The following is a 20695-nucleotide window of genomic DNA, read 5'->3' on the forward strand; positions in this document are numbered from 1 at the left end:
GCAGCAACCAGCTCTGAATTCTTGTCCACGCTGAAATGGGCTGGAAGCTAAAGTGACCTGATAAATATTTATGCAGCAAGGCAGCTATGACATCCAGAGGAGATGGAATACTTCTGGAATACTTTTATCATTCTCACTGCCACTTTCTACTAAAATCAGATGTTTAAACCAGCCTGTTACACAACAGCAGACGCATCTCATGAAAAAGTTAAATATTTATTTCTAACTGTTCAATATTTATTTCTAACTGTTAAATAGCTCAGGAGAATGAAAATTATTCCCTAGAGGGAAACAATTACATTTATTGAATAAACACTTCCTAAAAAGTACATAACTTCTTTGCCAACGAGAAGGAGATCCTGGTTTCTTTTCCACTGCTCCCATGACCTCATGCCTTTGCAGAGCTAATGGTTCTTTTATTCAGCAGAACATTTCCAAGAGAGACTGCTGTCCTTTTTTTGCAGTTGTGCCTCTCATTATTCTTCATTTGGAATAAATCCTTTTGCTCTGTCCAGTTTGTCCAGAACCTCACTATAAAGACCAATCATCTGGAGAATAGAAGCACCACAGTTGTCAGCAAGGATGGATAAAGCTGTATCATTCAACTAGATATAACAAAGTGACAGGGAACAGAAGCAAAGGAATAAGTGGGAGCTTCTAAACCTGAAATATCAGGTTGATGTAAAGATTTTGGCTCAGGTTTAAATACAATAGCTTATTAAAAACCAGTTAAATCAGTGCAACCTAATAAAGGTGTCATAAAGCATAGCTTATTTCTGAGTCTTACATCAGTGAATAAACTTGTTCACCAAATCACAGAAGTTGGGAGTTGAGGTTGAGGTTGGAAGGGAGTGATCTCAACTCCTACTGTCTTAACTGACATATTTAAAATGGCCTTAGAGTTACAGCCAGCCCTTGATTGCCCAGATTGTGCATAAGAGAATGAAAGGTGACACCAGTCAGGCTGTGCAGTGTTGCAATCTAGACAGGAGCACCAGCCAAAAACTGTAGAAAGAAGCTTACTTGTGACAGACTGAAAAAAAAAAGTGTCATTGCAAAGTGTCATCTACAAAGGTACTGGCTCTGAAATTTCTCCCTCACAGAAGTGGCTAAGCTACACCTGAAAAGATGAGCTTTAAGGATTTCACTCACATCAGCTTAAACCCTATTTATAAAACATTAGATTATACTAGAAACCAAGCTTCAGAGTATTCATACAACAGCTGACTTAAGTAAGCTGGTACAGCACCTTGACTATAGTTAAAGCAGGCAAAGGTACAAGGATTCTCCCATGGCACAAATGAAGTTTATTTCCAGTCAGCCACTTAAATCATCCTTCCAATAAAAGGACATTACATTACTCTTTCTATTGTCTATCAAAACCTTTCTGGCCTCACTTTGAAAAAATCTTCTAGCATCAGGCTCCCCCAAAATATTTAGGTACCATGCTTCTCCTGAAACTCTTCAGATATCATCACTAGTGGTTTCTTCACCCAGATCCACGTCTCAAATTCAGGCCAGACATCCAATCCCACATCCTCAGATCCCCCTGTGTACACTTACATGGCCCTCATAGCTCTTCTTCAGAGATCCTAAATGATTGAGGAAACGCATTCCCAAGCCACACCACTGCTCAGCTTCCTTGTATTTACCAACAGTATACTGAAATATCCCTGTATTCCAGGCTCTTGTCATCAACCAAAGGATCTCCATCTCTGGGTAAGCATTCTGGGGTGGCAAACCAGAAACAGCAGCTCATCAGAAAACAGAAACTTCACTTTAAAACTGACAAGTCAAGAGTGTGCTGGAGTTCAGTTTTAGAGTGGGAAAACAGTCGGGTTTTTTCCTCCTAAGCCAAGGGCAATTCCTTGGGTAAGAAATGCTTTTTGAAAGAAAGATTTTACTCTCCATACACCTTGTCCTCACAGAAAACAAGGCAAGAGGTACCACAGGGACTGACAGCACAGGAATCCAGTTCTAGGTAACTCAGAAAAAACAGTAACATAGTAAGTTCCCAAATACATTTAACAAAAAAGAGATTAGAAAAAAAGCAAGACTGGTATCCAAATTTTAGATGGTTTAAACCGATCTGAAAAAGTAATCTGCATTTAAAACACATACTCAGCGTAAGAATGTAGAAAGCAAGAGGAGTAAAGATAGATCTTCTAGCTCAAGATGTTTCTAAAATAGCCACTGAAAATTTGGCCTTAAATATCTCTAAAAAACCCTTACAAATCCAGAGAAATTTGTAATGCAGTCATAAATATCCAAGAGACATTTTTTTTGAGGTAATTTTGGTGTATCTTTTACTGAAGAAGTCTTAGCAGCTCCACATGTAACAGTATATAATGTTCAGTTTACTAATTATTCTCAGTCTAACGAGAATTTTTTCCCAGTGTGCTCAGGATCATCTCCCATCTCTTGGCTTCCTGTTCAACTTACTGTGCTGCTGACTACACTCAGAGCATCTTCAAAGTAGTCCCACACCTCCTGCAGGACACAGGTCTCCAAGTCTGTTAATCCAGTCGGCAAAGAAATATTAATCAAGCTATGTAAGCATTTGCTGAGAATTGAAAGAGAGCAAAAGAGGAAACATTCAATACCATGTGCACAAAACAGCTGCTTTTTAGTATTAGCAGCACTGTAATTGTCAGACAGACATGTCTACCTTGGTGCTTACTACACTCACATTCTTGTGGCAGAAACATCCATTTTCCTGTATCAGATCTCACTCAAACAAACTATGCAAAAACAGAGCTAAGAGAGGCAAGCAGTACTTAATTATTTTCACTGCTGGTCTCTAACACAGAAGGAAACCCTCAGAAAATCAAAAACAAACACATGGCTTCTGAAAACAGGTCTGTCTTCCTCAGTGTGAAGTGAGAAAGGCAGTATTAACAGTTGCCTTTGCCCAGGGGTTACTGCAAAGAACCTGGAAAGGAGGGAAAAAATCCTTTGTGGGACACAAGTGAGAAAGAACATACACCAGGTTGTCTTTCAGGTTGCATAAGGAGCAGCTGTCAGAAAGCCAGGTACCCAGCAAAATAAATCACAAATGTACTATGGCATTGTATCACTAACTTTCAACTCAGGGCTTTCTTCACCCTTCATTTCTCTTCATTGTCTTTGAAATACCTAGTTCACTACTGCAGAGTAACATTTGAAATGAACACCTTCCTTACAAGAAACAACCTCTTCTAGATCCAATTTCCATTTTTCTTCCTCAGTAGATTTATTTCTTGGAAATAAGACTGTGCCAGAGAATATGCCAAGCAAGCAAATTGCAGTTAACACATCTATGAGACAGTCATCCTTCAGAGCTACATTGCTTGGCCAGCAAGAAGTAGAACCTTGCAAATAAACTACAGTCCACCTTTTTCAAATTGCAGGCTTAACTCCCTGTCAGCATTTCCAGTCACAGGCTCATGGCAAAGCTGTGTGATAACACTAACCTAAATTTCACAGCATCAATGACAGTCTGCTTTCTGTGAAGGTTTAGTGCACTCTTGAGAGCTTTCTTACACAGTACAGGATACCGAGCTGGAGATTCCATTGCTAAAGCTTAAAAGTACAAGAAAATAGAGAAGAATATAAAAAGGAATTACTGAAGTCAGACTTTAATCTCATAAGGAACTAAAATACATAACAGCACGTTGCCAGATCCCTTGTGATAAACAACTGAGAAGAGATTTGCTTAATACCTGGGCTGGTCACAAACCAGTGCTTCTCTACTTCTTTCTTACCATGCACATCATCAAAGAGGACAAGGCAGAAGCACAGCAGGTTTCATAATTTACAAGTACTCTCACTGCTGTTTACCTGCAGTGCAGTAATCCAAAAATATTGGGGTGGGGGAACTGTCCAAAGTAAAGAATTTTGTTTGCCTCCTCGAACATGAAAATCTGGATGGAAAAACTAGGCAGGAGCAGGATGTCAGTTTGGTGTCTCCAAGGCTACTCCCTTAGGACAAGGGAGATCAGAAGGTGTTTATGCAACCCTACAGAACACCCTCCAAAGATTTGCCATGGTAGTTCTAAATGTCACTCATCTCTCTTGGATCCTACTCTAGATTCTCAAGAAGGTTTTCGTTACTTTGTGATGAAAGTACAGAGAAGTGCTATTTACAAACTGACTATACTAATTTCAAATTGAAACTTCAAGCTATCTTAATAGCTTAAATATGTTTAAATATACTTAAAGTATCTACCAAAAGTCCACATTCTAAAACCTCTTACTGGGGCATGAATCAGCTGGGGTCATTCTCTGGCCTTTGCCAGTTTGGAGCTTGTCAAAGTTTACCTGAATAACCTTTTCTAGACTCACAATCTACATGAATGTTTCAGGGTCTAGAAAGGAAGATTGTCATAAATTTCTGGTTCATCATCCATGTGATATGGCATTTCAAAATACAGATTTCCTAATGTTGTTGAGATCCTAAGCATCTTTGCTTCAGGACAGAATATATATCATCAGACCCATTTTCTGCATGTTGGGCAATACATGATAATACTGGTCACCCCAAATTGTTAGGACAGAGAAACAAAAGCTTTTTCCTGTGACTTGAAGACCTATGAAAGCACAAATGCAGTCCTTACATGCAATGATTTCTAGTGTCTTGATCTCTATTTGTGGTTGCTCCCAAACCGACTCCATAAAGTTGTGAAGTGATGGATCATTCAGTTTGGATCTTGCTTCAAATTCATAAAGCAGCAACAATGTGTCTGTTGGGTCTTTAGCAAAATCTCCTGCAAAAGAGACAGAACAGCCTGTATGTAATGATGAATTTCCCCAAAGCCTTGTGGTGTACTATAAGGTATAAATTTTGCTCCCAAGAGGCAGGAAAACCACTAAGATTTAACAACAGAGCAACTGTTGTTTTAAAACAGAGCAACGACAGGAACTCTGAAGCACTCTTGGACAAAAAACTTAGATGTCCAAAGCATAACCCCCCAACCACAATGCCTTCCCTCCCCCACCAAATAATCTGAATTGTCTGTAATTGGCTAAATTAATACAACCCTCCTAGGCAAGGTAATAGGTACTAGAGAAGCCATTTTCACAGGCAGGTAAGAGAGAGAACAGAAGGCCACCAGCTCAGGTCAGCTTACAGAAGAAGTCACCATCTGCTGCAAATTCTTCTACAGGACTTGACCCCTTCCTGGTAGAAAAGCCCTCAGGAAATGCTTAAACACGGCAGAAGGGTGGGAGAACAGCAGAACTGTATCAGGTAAACCTGACACAAACACCAGGGTCTAGTGAAGAGGTGAAGGAAGCACCAGGCTGCCACCTCACAAACGTCTGCGGGAGAAATTCCACTGTGTTCCTGTTCCTGAGACAACCAACCCTTTGGGATTTTGAGGATGGCAAATTAAAAGGGAAGAAGTTTACTACCAAAACAAAAAAAGTGAAGCATGCCTCTGCTAGGCTAACTTGGCATGTCAGCTGAAAGCACGTCAGTCTCCAGTAATATCTAATTTAAACTGACATGGAACAGTCAGGGAACAGAGGATGGATTTTGGCACTTCAAAGTGTGGACCAAGATCTTCTGTATTCTGAAATGCTTTATGTGGGAAAAGGGTAAAACCATTAGAACAGGGCAAGAGTGACTCCACTCTAGAGCAAAAAGCTTGGAATTTCTTAACATCTAAGCCAGAACCATCAACCCAACCTCACTCTGAAAGATTGTTCCACACTTCACAGCACCTCTACAATAAAAAGCCTGCAATGACAAACAAAAAACAGTCGTTGGCTTTGCCAATTCTTTTATCATATTGTCATCTATCTGCTTCCACACCCTTCAGCTGAGACAGCAGCTCCCTACACCCTGTATTTTTCATGAATATAGTGACTAATTCTAAGAGTTACATGTGCTGAACAGCTACACTTCGTAGCTTACCTGTTAATTTCAGAACCTTCCAGATCTCCTTGCATGTCTGAAGATGTTGAAGGGCCTGGCTAAAAAGCTCCACCTATTTTACAAAATTTAAGAAGACATTTTTTTGTCACAGTTTTAAAAGAGAAAGGAATGATTATGTCACAACCAACAACACCTTTATATCTCATTATAAAAAAAATTAAGAATCGGCCTAGTTAGCAAATCACCTGTACCAGTTGCTGTTTTGGGGGGGGGTGTCTCTTTTTCAAAGACCTCCACATCTCAGACAAACACAATGTTCCATTGGTCCAGAAAGAACCACACATGTTCCTATGGGGCCTATTTTTTTTTTATCTCCCAAGCATAAAACAGTGCTAGTGAGACTGTGCATCGCTCTCCACAGGAGTAAGTTTTATAATCACTCCACAGCAGACTTCAGTACTTCCTTCACAACCACTGGGCATTTTCCTTAATCTTCCTACCACAGGGAGCACAATGCCCTCCCCCCACCAAAACACATATGCATAAAACCAAAAATAAACTGTGAGCTTTATCACAACCATACTGGCTTCTAGCAACAGCAGTAACTCTCTGACCAGCCCACGTTTAGCAGCAGATTCCTCACATAATATACACAGTAAACTGAAATTCATGTAAGAGAAGGTAGTGCCATGACCCTTTGCTGATATAAATCTGTTCAAATCCACTGAAGTCAACAGAACTGATTTACAGAAATCCAGCATTTACAATTGTCTGGAAAGGTGCATTGATTCTAATTAACTATGAAATGTTCCCTTGCTTACATTCATGACATCCCATTCTGAATGAAAAAACAGACTCCAAAACCAAAAGAAAAAAAATGCTACACCAGCACAGAGAGAAATATTTAACAGAACTTGCCCTACCTGTTCTGAAGGTGTTACTTGCTGTCTCCCCATTTCCAGATCAACTGCAGCTGCCATTAACAGGCATGTCTTCTGAGCAATCAGAACAGCTTTGTCAGAGGGACAAAACTGGGACAACTGACACCAAAAATAGGAAAAAAGTAATGAGAATTTTACCCTTACAAAGCAATTTGCTTGTGAACAGATGACTGCTGACTCTCCTCTGTGACACTGTCTGGAGTTAGTCACGAGTTGTATATAGTTATATTGCAATTTTACTTGTGCAATTACACAAAAAGATTATTTAAATATAAAGTGTAAAGCAGAGTTGGAGTTCCCTCTCTACAAACACATGCAAAACTGACAGTGTTGGTAAGAAGTTCTGAACGGAGATCAGGACTCAAGCACTTAACATTTTGTATTAATGATACAGTTTCCAAGCATCAGAATCCATTTATTTCAGAAAATTCTCATTGAAGTCTAAGTTTCCTATTACATTTTTAAGCAACAGAATGTAAAATTATGACAATAATGCACACATTTTGTATTACAAGTCAATCTCCTTCAGAGCACACAAGCACATCTCCATGGAGACACCCAAAACATGAATGTGACTTCTAAAAGAATCAGACAGATGAAAATATTCCTCAATTAGAGACACTATCAGCAAAAGTACCTTGAAAGACAGTACAAAAAACTCCCTCATCTTTTCAGGGCTGTCCTTGAACTGTACAGCTAAGTTCCAAGCTAACAAAGACATAAAAAATAGAGACTAGAATAAAAATCTTCACTGTTACATGTGTGCCCATCAAATTCTAGCAATAAGCAGTTCACATTCTACAATTCTATTTCTTAATCAAAATGTCATCAACAGCTCATTTAACAACAGTAAGAAATATTGATATTAGAGATTTGTTAAAATAGCTTGTTCATGCTTTCAAATTTTGTCTTGATAATTTCATCACAACCAAGTATCCCACCTACCACACACCCTGCTCACAAGAGCACAAACTGGAAGAAGCATTTTCTTAAATTAGTAAACCAAGCTAGCATATCAATGAATGCAAGTGTTAAACAATATTCCCAACACAAATAAAAAAAATGAAAAAAAACCCCACATCTTGAAACATTTTTCATTTTATCCCAGCAAGGTCAAATACAGGGCAATTAAGCACACAGCTCTTGAGTAGTAAATGGATGAGCATCTAAAGACAATCAAACAATTTATGTGTGAGAACCTGACCCAATTAAATGCTCAGATTCTACAGTAACTCTCACATTAATTTATCCACTAGGACATGGTTTTGTAGTCTCCAGTTTGTTTATTCTGTGAGTAAGAATGCTGTCTTGGAAAGGTCATGGTCACCACAGATTCCATTCATGCTCATGGTCAATGTATTTGACCTCTGCTGCTTCTCTCCCCCCTTTGCTCCTCTTTATTGGAGCACGGTTACATTGTGAGGATGTGTGCAAAAGCAGATGTCTTCTGTTATTGATTTCAGCTGTTTTCTCTCCTGTATGTTCTGACAGAAGAAAGACTCTGAAAAATTGGTTTTATTTATAGACAGCAAGCACACTGATTCTTTACCAAAACACTGTAACAAAGACTACAAAATGAGGATCCAGAGACAACACTTTTGATAAGCTTAGTGTAGCTGCATGGGAGCTGCATTTTCCACTAGAAAACACTTCATCTGTGATAATATTTGCTGTGTAGGTTTCAGACACTGTACTGTAGTCAAGGCAAACTCCAGGACTGCTGATTTAAAGGACAAATGAAGACAGTCTGTATGAGTGGCAGAGATAAACTCAGCCTGCACCAACCACACCAGTGCACTCATCTGAACTCCATAATTCTTATTTTGCCTACATGAGAATATGCATAGTCAGGATCAGCAGTAAGGGTTGGGGGTTTTTTTTATTGCTCTTAGCATTTAAGAAAAACATTATTCTTTCTATTTTCCTGATTTTAAATTTTACCTCTGTAACAGAGTCTTGGTAGAGAAGGTGTAACTAAGAGAAAAGTGGTGAACTGTGAAGAGTGGTACCATGGACATATACAACAATTCCTGTGGTGAAAGGAATAATGCATCAGCTACCCCTTCAGGCAAACACACCTTGAGTGAGTATTTGTCTTGATAACTGACTTAAAACACAAATCATGTCAGACAGTTTCAGAAAACAGAAAATGCAGCAGGAGAACTTTTAAGACCAATTAAGGCAGCGACTGCCAAAGGTGACAAGTTTTATAAATCTACTACCTCTCTAAACACTTCTTTATTCCTTAAGGTCTGGTTAAGAGGAGGTAGAGGAGATTCAGTTTAGATTTTGAGAGTGCAACCTACCAACTTTTCTGAACCAGTGAGCCTCAAGGATCCTCATGTCCCCTGCAAATTTCTCTTCCGTGAAAGACTCAGCAAGTCTCTTGCGAGCTGCAGAGAATGTATTGTTCAATACATCTGTATGTTCAAAAACATTTCCAAGCCTAATCATTACACTACAAAACAGAGGTTTCCAAAACTCCCATGTAATTCCTGATGAAGACTTACTCTCACAGTTTAAATCTCATATTTTTCACCTGGAAGCCTTATAAAAAGAAACATCAAAAGGTGCCTCAAACATCATTTTATAGAAGATGCCGACGAGTACAGCCTCTTCAAAGTTTACTGACACTGAAGTCTTATGCAGAGAAGTTTTACTTAATTTCACAAGAATTTGAGGGCTTTTAAATTTAATAACAGGTTTGAGGCCTTTCCTCTAGGAACCTTTAATTAATTTAATTCTACTCTTCATTCTCTTCTACTTGCAGTAGTACTGCAAGTTTTCAATAGCAAAACCCTGTAGCACTGAGATCCAACTTCACAACACTGTTGAATGTCCAGTTTTAGTTTTCACTGATTTCAGTGGGAAGTTGGGAACTGGGACTGACAAAAGGAGTCCAAACATTTTGTTGGTATGGACCTAATCATATCATAAAATGTTCACATATGGAAGAACTCCAGAAGATGCAAATTAAACAAAAGCATACCCAAGTTCAAGTAAGTCAGTATTGAATTGATATCTTCATCTCTAGAATGGAGGAAAAATTAAGTTTCAGAAAATTGATTGGTTTTCTCACAACAGAACACATTATTTATGCTGGAATACAACTCCATAATAATTATGGATGTATTCATTCTTCTCACCCAGAACTTCTGAAAGATATCACACAAGTGTCAAAGTTACTGAGATTGCTTAGCTCACATCCTCCATTAGAAATACCTGACAGTCTGATGCATTCATTAGAGAGGAAGGCAAAGAGCAAATATTTAAAGGAAAGGTTATACAACTAGAAAATATGTTCCTATGTGATGTCATTAGGTCAAGCTGGGAAGTCAGCTGGGTGCACTTTTTACTAGCATAAAAAACGATCTCTTGATTAGTCTGCAGGAAAAGAAGCCCAGCAAGAAAACATTGCACCATTTGTACAACAAGAAAATGTTTTTGCAAATGGACTCACCTTTTCTCTTCCTTTTCTGCCGTGACTTTTGATAACATCAGACGAACCAAACATCTGAGAAAAAAAGGCAATGAAGAAACAAGATTTTTTTTTTTCAACAGTGTACTCTGTCCTAATTTTCCAGAAGGGATCCCACTTTTCTTCCTTATGCTATCAGCCCGTGGAACTCACAGAAGAATTCAAAATGTCAAACTGAGAATAAGATTGTGCTATTTCCCACTCCATTGCCTTGTTTTGTATATCACTCTGTTAAATCATGTATTAGTAAGCAATCATGTAATGGTAAGTAAATAATGTACTTTAAAATAAATGTACTTTAACAAAGGCTTTAAGTAAATATTGGAATAAATACATCTGTCTCACAATATTTGTTTTTATAAACAAGATGGAATATTTCAAGAAGATGCCACTTTATCAGAGGACACAAGCTGACTGGTATTTTCACCAAAAATATTATTGCAATTCCATTAAAATCACTGTTGGTCACATGTTCACACCACAGTGTAATCACAACATTCAGAGCAACTAATAATTTGCTTGGGAGAGACTTGCAACATCTGTAGATGGTAGGAGTTGAGGCTTGAGGTAAATGTGCAGCACCAAAAAGACTGCTAAATAATATTTCATCTAAGCACTTTTCCTCGTTATAATGTTTTTCAAAAAGAAACCAGAAAAATTTCTACTTCCTTGTAAATATACTGAATTCTTACTTTAAGGCTGCAAATAATTGCTGGTAGTCTTGTAAATGTTCAGACAAATACTCCAAAGCTTTGATAGCCACAATTTGCTGGTCATTCTGAAAAGAAATTAAAACATGTTTTGTATATACTGCACTACCTCAGTCACTACAAAAAAATAACCAAACCAAAACAACAACAACAAAAAAACAAATAACAAAACAAACCAACCCCAAAGCAACAACATATTCCAGAGGTCTGTGCAGTCTACGAGCAGGAAAAAGAACAAAGGATTCTGCACAGAATTGCCTCAGAGTGCAGAGAAAACTCTAAGGAGAGATCACACGACCCCATGCACAGAGAGCCCATGGCAAGAACAGGACTAGCACAGGTTGGTAAGGCTTTCATGCCTTACAGGGCTGTGAACAAAGCCCTAATAGCTTAAAACACAATTAACCAGCTCAGACATCACTCAAGTCACCAACCAAGAGGCAAACAGGAGGGACAAAGGACTTTTCATTCTTTCATTGTTGGCTTATGTGTGTTTTGTGCACAGGTTCCCCCTCTCACGTCAAAGATCAAACCCCGGAGGCAGAAGAAGATGTAACATTTTGCTAAGGAAAATCTTACAGAAATACACCATGTCATTTCCAGTTGCCAACATTTATAACTCAGAATCCTTTCTTTTTCTGCAGAAATTTTAAGAGATACCATTTCTTTCTACGTGAAATGAATTTCCACTTTGCATTACACAACACAGTAGAGTGAGACCTTTGTCACAGAAGCATGAAATACTTAGAAATCCATGAAATACAGAGAAATATTAAAAGTAGGCCAGGTTAAAGAGGTTACAGCTGTCCTACTTATAACAACAAAGCAAAGTAAAGGCAACATTATCTGCTCTACCTCTAATGCAATTTGGGCAGCCAAACTCAGGAGGTTAGTGCCTGTATTTTTATCCACTCCCAGCTTGTCTTCATTTTGCAATGTCTTTTCTGCCAGCTTCCCCATCTCAACCACTGCTTCCACAGCTGAAAGATACATAGGGAAGAAATAACATTTTTTATGGAAGCAATTGGAAGGTGAAAAGTTCTACTGTTTTAATGACTTCTGGAAGGCTATAATCTTTCTTTTTTTTTTTTTAATGAAAAACCAAGACCAGAAAACCTGATCATACCAGCACTTCTCCACAAATCTGCATTTCTTCCTAGGGAGGTGCCAAAAAGCTTTCCAAGCTACTAATCTATGGAAATAAGGATGCCATACAAATGATACTCATCTCACATCTTAATTTTTGTTCTGCTAAATAACTGTTTGTCACCAAAGACAGAAGACTTTCTCTAATACGCTGTCTGGGCGTCATTCCAAGCTCCCACATCTTGGCTCATGCTAAGAGTGCCACTGCTTTTATGTTCACACTGTGCTGTGGTTCCCACTCTATATTATGTGAACAAATTATGCTCTCATTAAAAGATGCATAGAGAAGAATTAATTGGCAGAGAACTCACTGGAAAATAAGATCTGCGTGTTATTCTGTATTCTAAGTAAGCAGAGACTGTGCTTCTCAATTTTCAAGTTTCTCAATTTTCATTACTTGAGCTCAGATTCTCGTTAAAATACGAAATAGCAGAACTCATTATAAAAAGAAAGAGGCTACAGAGATATGTCATTCTGCAAGTCATCTCAGTAATTCATGGTTTTTTTGGTAATTCCAGGTTTTACTTGTCCAGAGGAATTAAGAGCAGTCATAATGGTTCCTTTAAGGTTCATTTAGCTCAGTATCCTTTTTTATATTGTATATGGATACGAAAATATATGAAAAGCAGTGAGCATACAATGCTTCTCACCCTGGATTGCTACTACAACTTCCTAACCAGAGGCTCCAACCAGACAGTATCAAATACAGCAGTGGACTCTACATCTCACAAGCTCTGTGCAAAAAACAACCCACTCTGAAAATTTAAATCTGCAGCCTGACAGTTTCAATGACTTCAGAGACACTTCTTCTAGCAACCCTCTACTGTGTCTTTCTCAAGATGAACAGTCCAAATCTGTTTAGTATTTTCTAACATATTTAGCAGTTCTTCTCCTTACAGTGAACCCTTTATCTTTCAAGTTTTACCTTTATCAGTGTCGTTCTCCATCACTGCAATCTTATAGACACTGAATTTAGTAAAGATGCTGTTTGGATCACACCTCTCTGCTTCTCTAACTGCCTCTTTAGCCTATTCACAGAAAAGATTAAAGGAAATCAGTACAAAAACATCTTGAAACTAGTAGTACACAATTTGCAACAGAAAAGGGCTAAAAAGATATGGAAAATGTTATGGTTACATTGTTGATATTTATATAATTACTCAACAAGTTTGGTTTGGCAACATCTTCCCTTGAAAGAAAAGTGATGAGACCAGAAGATGGCACTGAAGGCTGACAGTGACCAGAAAGGAAAGAGCCAATTCCTCAAAATCAGAGCTATAGATTCAGAAAGCAAGAGAAGCCCTGAGAATGCTGAAATATTAAACTCCCTTCTGTCACTTTGAACTGTGAGGTTTAACATCCCCAAACCAAGAAAGCCTGGGCAGGTAAAGCAGGTGCACTTCTCTGCAAATGTAAATTTAGTCCCAATGACATAGCTACAAAATAAAAACAATGCAAATAAATACATAAATATGTCTACACACGTCCTAAATATACCTTGTCAATTTGTTTCAGATGAAAATAGCAAGAAGCCATGTTCCTCTGCAGCTTGGCCAAGTTCTGATCTATCTGCCTAGGTGTGTAGAAGCTGACAGAATAATTGTACCAGTGAAGGGCTTCAGAATAGTTTTTCTCCTAGGAAATATAAAACCAGATCAAAAAAACCCAAACAAACAAACAATCAAACACAAACTTATTTGGGTGATTAAACTACCTATGTCCTCACAATTTTTATTTAAAGAAACTTCATACAAAATGAAAGATTGAGATAGTCAGGTATATTCTAGGGTAACTTTTCCCCCAGAACAGCCATGCTTTGCCTGATGCCCCCCCAAGGACAAGGTTGCCCCTCCTGGCTGCCAGGGCACTGCTGACTCATGTTCAACTTGCCATCAACCAGGACCCCAAGGTCCCTCTCCATGGCACTGCTTTCCAGCTTCTCATTCCCCAGTCTGTCTGTACATCCAGGTTGCTCCAGGTGCAGAATCTGGCACTTGCCTTTGTTACATTTCATACAGTTTGTAAGTGCCCAGTCCTCTAATCTGTCCAGATACTGTGAGAGACAGTATCCAAAGCTCTACTGAGATCCAAAGAGATTACATCAGCTGGCTTCCCAGATCAACTGGGTGGATGACCTTGTCCTAGAAGGAAATTAAGTTTGTCAAGTAGGACTTCCCCCTCCTGAACTAGTGCTGGCTGTGACCAATGACTTCATTGTCCTTCAGGTGTTTTTCAATAACTCCCAGAATAATCTACATAATTTTACCAGGCACTGAAGTGAGACTGACAGGCCTGTAGTTTCCAGGGTCGTCCTTCTTGCCCTTCTTGAAAATTGGGACAACATTTGCCAGCCTGCAGTCAACTGGGATCTCTCCAGATCCCCAAGACCATCCAAAAATCATTGAGAGAGGCCTCACAGTGACACCAGCCAGCTCTTTGAGTACCCTTGCATGAATCCCACCAGGCCCCACAGACACACAGGGATCCAGCTGGAGAAGGAATTCTAGCCATAACTTCTCATGCACAAACCTTGAGATGAGGCTACCTGAAACTCGATTTTGTAACAGAAAACAGCACCCAGATGGATGAAAATAAAACTAGTGCCAGCTGGAACAAGGATCTTAGTAACAGTTTGCACTTTAACCAAAAATAGAAGTATCAAAGAGGTCAGAAAGAGATTTTCATTTTCACTGATATAAATAAGAACACTACTGCTTGGTCCCAAACCTCGTAATGTTTGGCAGCTCTGTCCCACAAGATGATGTGCAGCTGATTCAAGGTTTCAGGCAACAGCTGTTTCCCAGTATAATGACCTGAAAAGATACTGCAAATCATCACTTTACAAGAACTTTAACAAGCACACTGAGAAGCATGTAAGAACTATCTGAGAAAGACTGTCCATAGCCTACCACAAAAAAACACAACATAGCACACAGCAATAGTTTCAGTCAGGACCCAGTGCTTCATTTTTGTTCCTGAAAAAAACAACCATCAAATAAAAAACCCCCACCCACCCAAACAAAACTCCAAAAAAAAACCCCACGGGTAAGAGAAAAATATTTTCAAGCCTGAACAATGTAAATGTGGCTCTTGCTCCTAGCTTGATGCTGTGTGAGACAGGATCTGTTTTACAGCAGATCTGACAGTCCAAAAATATTACAGTGCTACAGGTTCCACAGACATGAAAAATAAACTGCTCAAACAAGGACATGCAACCTGTTTTAATACTGAAAAACAAAAACACATTGGGCTGGATGGAAGTATTAACATTACACAGAATTTCTGGTAAATGTTTCTAATTCCACATGTTTCTAATCCCACATGTGTCAGTCACACAGTCTACACTAAGAAGAAGGAATTGCTGTAGCAAATGAATTTAACCCTGAGCTTTATCATGATTGTCATTCATTATGAAGTTGAGAGCTGCCATGTAAAAGAAACATAAGGGAAAACAGACACAAAGAGAAAGAAAGATGAGAATAAGCGAAAAAAGTGAAAATTAAAATTCAAGACCTTAGCCAACCACATCCAGCTTTCAGTAAACAGCAGCAAAAGACAGATACAGACCTATAATAATTTCTTCAATCTTCTGCTTAGCAAGCAGCTCCCTCTTATTCTGCAACAGGAACTCGATGTGGAGCAGGGTAATTTTTCCAAGGTCAGGTGAAGATTCAAATCGTTCAGGAACAGATTTCAGAAAATCAAGACCAACTGATTCCCTATTCAAACAGATGCATTTTTAAGAGGCTGCACCAGAAGAGCTGATAATTTTCCATTCACATATTCATGCCCTGCAGAATGTTTCTCATTCAATCACACTGACAGAATGAATCAAGGTATGAATTTATTACAGTTCATCTATTCAATGGCAGCTTCCTATTAGCACTTACTTGTTCCACCATATTCACAAGGGAGTTTACTCCTCCCATTTGCTTCAAGACAGAAGCATATACATAGGTAATTATGAGGGAGCATTCAACAGGGAGAAATTTCATGCCTCTATTTATTTTGCTGTAACTTGTTCATCCTTCTACTGCTTTTCACAAGAATGATTCTAGGACCCCAAACTCATTCTGAGGGTTGCTTAGAATGAAGATTTCAGTCTGATAACTCCAGACATATATTAAAACTACATAGGGAATCTTAATAATTCCAAAGTAAGGCTACAGCACTGCAGACTGCCACTAAACTTATTTTACTCCCTGTTTTGTTGCTGTCATAATCAGTATCACCTGCTATAGAAATGACAGGCTCCCTCTCAAAACTGTTTACCTTACCTCAGTGAGCTTTTATTTAAAATAAAGCATCACTGTAAAATATGATGTTCTTTGCTTACAAAGGAACACCTACAAACTCCAAACATTGTGTTTAGCCCACTTAATGATGCTTTCCTACCTTCCATGCTCCAGCAGCAGTTTGGCAGTATTCAAACAGAAGTCTAAAGACATCTCCAAGTGCAGGAATTCTGCGAGAGCTAGACAGAACACAAAACACTTGAGATTATTTAATCAACTTTGAAACTTAACTACCCAAACTACCATTTAGCTCTTACAGCTTCTTTCAAAGACAGAAACAAAATGGAAAAAACCCAACAACAATATAATAGATCTAAACCAAAAGGAAGAATAAAACATGTCTACTGTGTTCTGACTTTCCCAGTACAGCTAATGTAGTACAACTACAGAAAGGTGACAGACTGATAGCCCTGGAATTCTAGTCCTCCTTCTTTAAACAGGAACAGCATAGGCTGCATTAGTAGCACAATCTTTTACCTCCTGCTGCCTTCCATCAAAATTTCCCACCCTTATCCAGAAGGAATGACTTGAGACTGAGGTTAGTGCTCAGGCTGCATGCAGGATCATATTGCAAACTGAAATCAGCATCTGGATAACTCCTTTGTGAACACTGACCACTATGTCTCACACTCCAAAACCAGAACGACATTTAACTAATAAAGATTCCACCAAAGCACACAAGAAAGGATTTTTTTTCCTATGTACAACACAGTCTTCTTGGATATGGAGTAATAGGACCTTACTATGAAACCTAAACAGAGGTGTAATACCTGCATTGATATCTTCATCTGATGCTCCACTTTTAAGAAGAATTTTAACTTTCAAAAAAAACCCAGCTGGATGAGTATCCTCCTGCACAGTGAAAAACAACACATTACTTGGACAGCTCTTTGTAGAACACAGATCCTGTGAGAGTACAGCACATTCATAACACAGACAAATATTAAGAAATCAGATACTCCCCACTGTACTCTTCAGTTCCATTTTAATGACTGAAGCAAGACGCAGGCAACTTACGTAATATTTTCTTCCTAATTGCAATGTGCATCTTTATTATTTATTCTTATACTGCCAAAGGCCATGAGAACAACTAAACAAGAGATGTATGACTTTCATTTTGCTGTGGCCTGTTTTTGATACTTTTAAATAGAAGCTGAACGATGCCCAATGATAGAAATATTTCCTTCTTTCCTATGTGTGAATTGGCTGGATTACTTTAGAATTAATATGAGCAGAATTCAAAGTAGCTTAGAAGAAGAAGAAATTTAGGAGGGAACAACAATGGAAGCAACTGGAAATAATGAAGACTGTATACTACAGTTCTCCCTAAAACTGCACATTTCAGGCTCTAGAATAAACATTTTCTTCTAGTTTTCCACACACTCATATAATATTAAAATGTACATTTATCAAAAATTATGATAAAAACACTTTCCATTTCAAAAAGTTTTGTGATAATAAATACAACAGAAAAAGACAAAGGACTTCTATACTGTAGTAGCATGTTATTTGAATGACCAAAATACACTGCCTTTTATCCTGAGCTCATGAGCTCATGGGCTCATGCATCTGTCTGAAAGTTCTAACAGCATGTGGAAAAATGAATTTGAGCTTTCCTTTTAAACAAAATTTTATCCTGAAAACTTGTTTTTTATGAAACAGATAATGAAAATTTTTAAACTGCCAACCAAAGGCAAATAGGAATGTTTCAAATTTTATTTACTCTACACTAACCTGAACAGAGAGAAGCACGAAATTAATTAAAGTCCTTATATGGGAAACAGAATTTGTAGAAGGTCAAGATCCCTCACTGTAATGACTACTTAGAGATATAAGATATATTCCTTCAGGGTAGCTGGTATGCTTATGCACCTCATTTTTCAGGTTCCAGAAGAAATACAGTCATGTCAGTAAAGTGCAATAGCTAAACCAATTGTTTGAAATAAGACCGAAGTAGCTTTCAAAACAGAACTCTGGTGCTTGCTCAAATATTTGTACAGATGGGACCTCAAAAAGCAGTATGGGCTTATCCATTATAACCCAAAGCAAGAAAAGAGGGGCAGAAAAACTGGTATAAATCTCAGGTGGCCCACACTGCAGCTCCTCTGTTTGTATAGTTGTCATGAATACAGGTGTTGGGAGGAAGGGGTCACAAAGCAGAAGGCTGGTGACTGTAAATGGCTCCAGTGACCTTGCAGGTGATAAGCCCTGATAAGCCCGTGTGAACGGCCTGTGATCCTCTGGCATGGCCCCAAGTTAAATTTGCCTTTCTGTCCTCCCATGTGCCTCTGCCTGGGTGTGGCTTTGGGGATCCCCCAGTTAAGGAGGTGACAGAAATGAATTTACTCTTTGTGTGTCAGCTGGGGGTTCGTGGCTGTCTCGGCCGCCTCTCTGTGTCGACTCACACGACACGTCAGAGAAATCTTAGTCATGTCATCATCAAAGGGCCTCACTGTTAATAGACAGGAGGCAGTAAGGCAGCTCTACACCTACATGCAAAGAAGTATTCCTCTGCAAAAAGAGCTGGGAGCACAAAAACATACTTAGGAGCATGAAAAAGTAAAGAAAACTACACTTCCATCTGTTGTCAAGTGTTTAATGTGGTCCATATTATGTTAATAAATGCCTGAGTTTCATCTATTGCAATCCACAAAAAGAGTAACACATTATACCTGATTTGCCAAGTTTATGGCTTTCAATGCCTTGTCAAGGTGCAGAGTGCAATCCCACTCGAAATAGGTTGTGGCTAACAAACGTAGCACTTTAGCCTGGAAAGGAAATAAATAGCCACATATGAACATACATATGAATAGAAAACACTTAAATTCTAAGGTCATGAAAAATAAAAGCTTTTTGAGTCAAAAAATTGCCTGCCTGGTATCAGGCAATAAGGGGATGGCTCAGTTCTGAAACATATCCAGTCTTAGAGCACTGCAGTACACACAGGACATGAATCAAACAGAGTTCAGAGGAGAACAGAAAGGTAGCAAGGAAAATCAGAGACCTGGAAAAAGCAGAGTGAAAGAAGAAATTGAAAGAACGGGAGGGACACACTTCACTGAGAGAAAAACAAAGAAGGAAAGAAACAAAACCAAACAAGATAAAGACATACATTATAATGGCTTTCAAATACATAAATTATTTATATAAAGAGGAAGAGATTAAAATCTCCATATCCGCTGTGGGGAGTAAAAGGATTAATAAACTTCTCAGTGAGGCAGACAAACATCTATCAGAAATGACACAGCTGTAACTGATGATGTATTGAAAGAAAGGGAAAGGAAGAAGAGATGGTCTTTCAGGGTCTAGATTCAAATGTGATTTAAGGGCACTCATCAGTGATTGAGCTCTCAGACTGATGCTCATAGCAACTGAACTTGCAACTCTGCCAAACTTCATAGCAAACTCTAAAAAGGAGGCCCAGAAATCACTGGTCAGGTTTGGCACATAAGAGGCAGATGATACACTGGAGTCAGCTTAAAAAAATCCTCCTATTTGAAAGCAGATATTTCTCTATTTCCTACCTGCATTTCTTTGCCAACAGAATATTTCATGTCCATCTTCCCAATGTCATAACTCTGGCTGTCAACGATAAGTGAAAGTTAGAAACAAATGGGATAAGAGAGATAAATTCAGTCAGTCTTCTGACAGGTAAAATATTCCTATTCTTAACCAGTTAGAAACCACATCAATTGCACAAATTAAGTATTCACATATCTCAGTACTCACTTTTACCAGAGAACAGGAAATTTTGTTTCCTTTCTACCTTTACATCAAAAATTGTACTCAATTTCTTCAACCTGTTGCAGGACCTTCTGTAACATCTTCTACATTTCAGTAGGCTTTATCAGTTTTAACCACAGAGATTTTGTAGAAGCAAGTGTTCTCATTCTCACCTGACACAGAATATAGTCATACACAAAAGCTATTCATGACTGGTCTCAAGATCACAGCAGATCAACAGCAGAGATAGAACCTGGGAGTCATGATTCCCCATTCACTCTCTAAATGTTTAAATGGCAGCACAAAGGACCACTCAGGAGAAAACTCTGGGGTAATTCCACAAAACCAGATTCTAAATAAAGAACTATTAGAAAGAAAAACAATAACTGGGCATTTGTTTCCTGATCTAATATATTCTTAGATCAGAGAAATCTTAACCCACTAGATGGAGCCACATCTCTTTCGCCAGATCATTATTTTCACTTTATTTCCTCCTCAAATTCTGTCATCAGGATTTGGTATTTCATTTTCCACAAGAATAAAAC

At 38.5% G+C, this 20695-nt stretch overlaps 1 protein-coding gene across 2 annotated transcripts in view; it reads right to left on the reverse strand.

Moving 5' to 3' along the window:
• Positions 1–247: 247 nt before the first annotated feature.
• Positions 248–20695, reverse strand: part of TEX11 (testis expressed 11) — a 29487-nt gene continuing 9039 nt past the window's right edge. The window contains exons 9-29 of one of the 2 annotated variants that reach the window (XM_027663236.1): positions 19952–20009; positions 19100–19195; positions 17198–17279; positions 16528–16606; positions 15700–15851; positions 14860–14945; positions 13630–13767; positions 13058–13160; positions 11842–11966; positions 10969–11054; positions 10259–10312; positions 9788–9828; positions 9105–9191; positions 7436–7506; positions 6781–6897; positions 5897–5969; positions 4596–4745; positions 3453–3561; positions 2443–2563; positions 1564–1728; positions 248–548 (exon numbers count right to left, since the gene is read on the reverse strand). In XM_027663236.1, the coding sequence (XP_027519037.1) occupies positions 477–548; positions 1564–1728; positions 2443–2563; positions 3453–3561; positions 4596–4745; positions 5897–5969; positions 6781–6897; positions 7436–7506; positions 9105–9191; positions 9788–9828; positions 10259–10312; positions 10969–11054; positions 11842–11966; positions 13058–13160; positions 13630–13767; positions 14860–14945; positions 15700–15851; positions 16528–16606; positions 17198–17279; positions 19100–19195; positions 19952–20009 (2065 nt within the window). In that variant the 3' untranslated portion in view covers positions 248–476. Of the gene's footprint in view, positions 549–1563; positions 1729–2442; positions 2564–3452; positions 3562–4595; positions 4746–5896; positions 5970–6780; positions 6898–7435; positions 7507–9104; positions 9192–9787; positions 9829–10258; positions 10313–10968; positions 11055–11841; positions 11967–13057; positions 13161–13629; positions 13768–14859; positions 14946–15699; positions 15852–16527; positions 16607–17197; positions 17280–19099; positions 19196–19951; positions 20010–20695 lie in introns of those variants that run through there. The other variant, XM_027663237.1, reaches the window with a different exon arrangement.

The sequence above is a fragment of the Corapipo altera genome, unplaced genomic scaffold (assembly GCF_003945725.1).
Source record: "Corapipo altera isolate COAL_440 unplaced genomic scaffold, ASM394572v1 107b, whole genome shotgun sequence".
NCBI lineage: Eukaryota > Metazoa > Chordata > Aves > Passeriformes > Pipridae > Corapipo > Corapipo altera.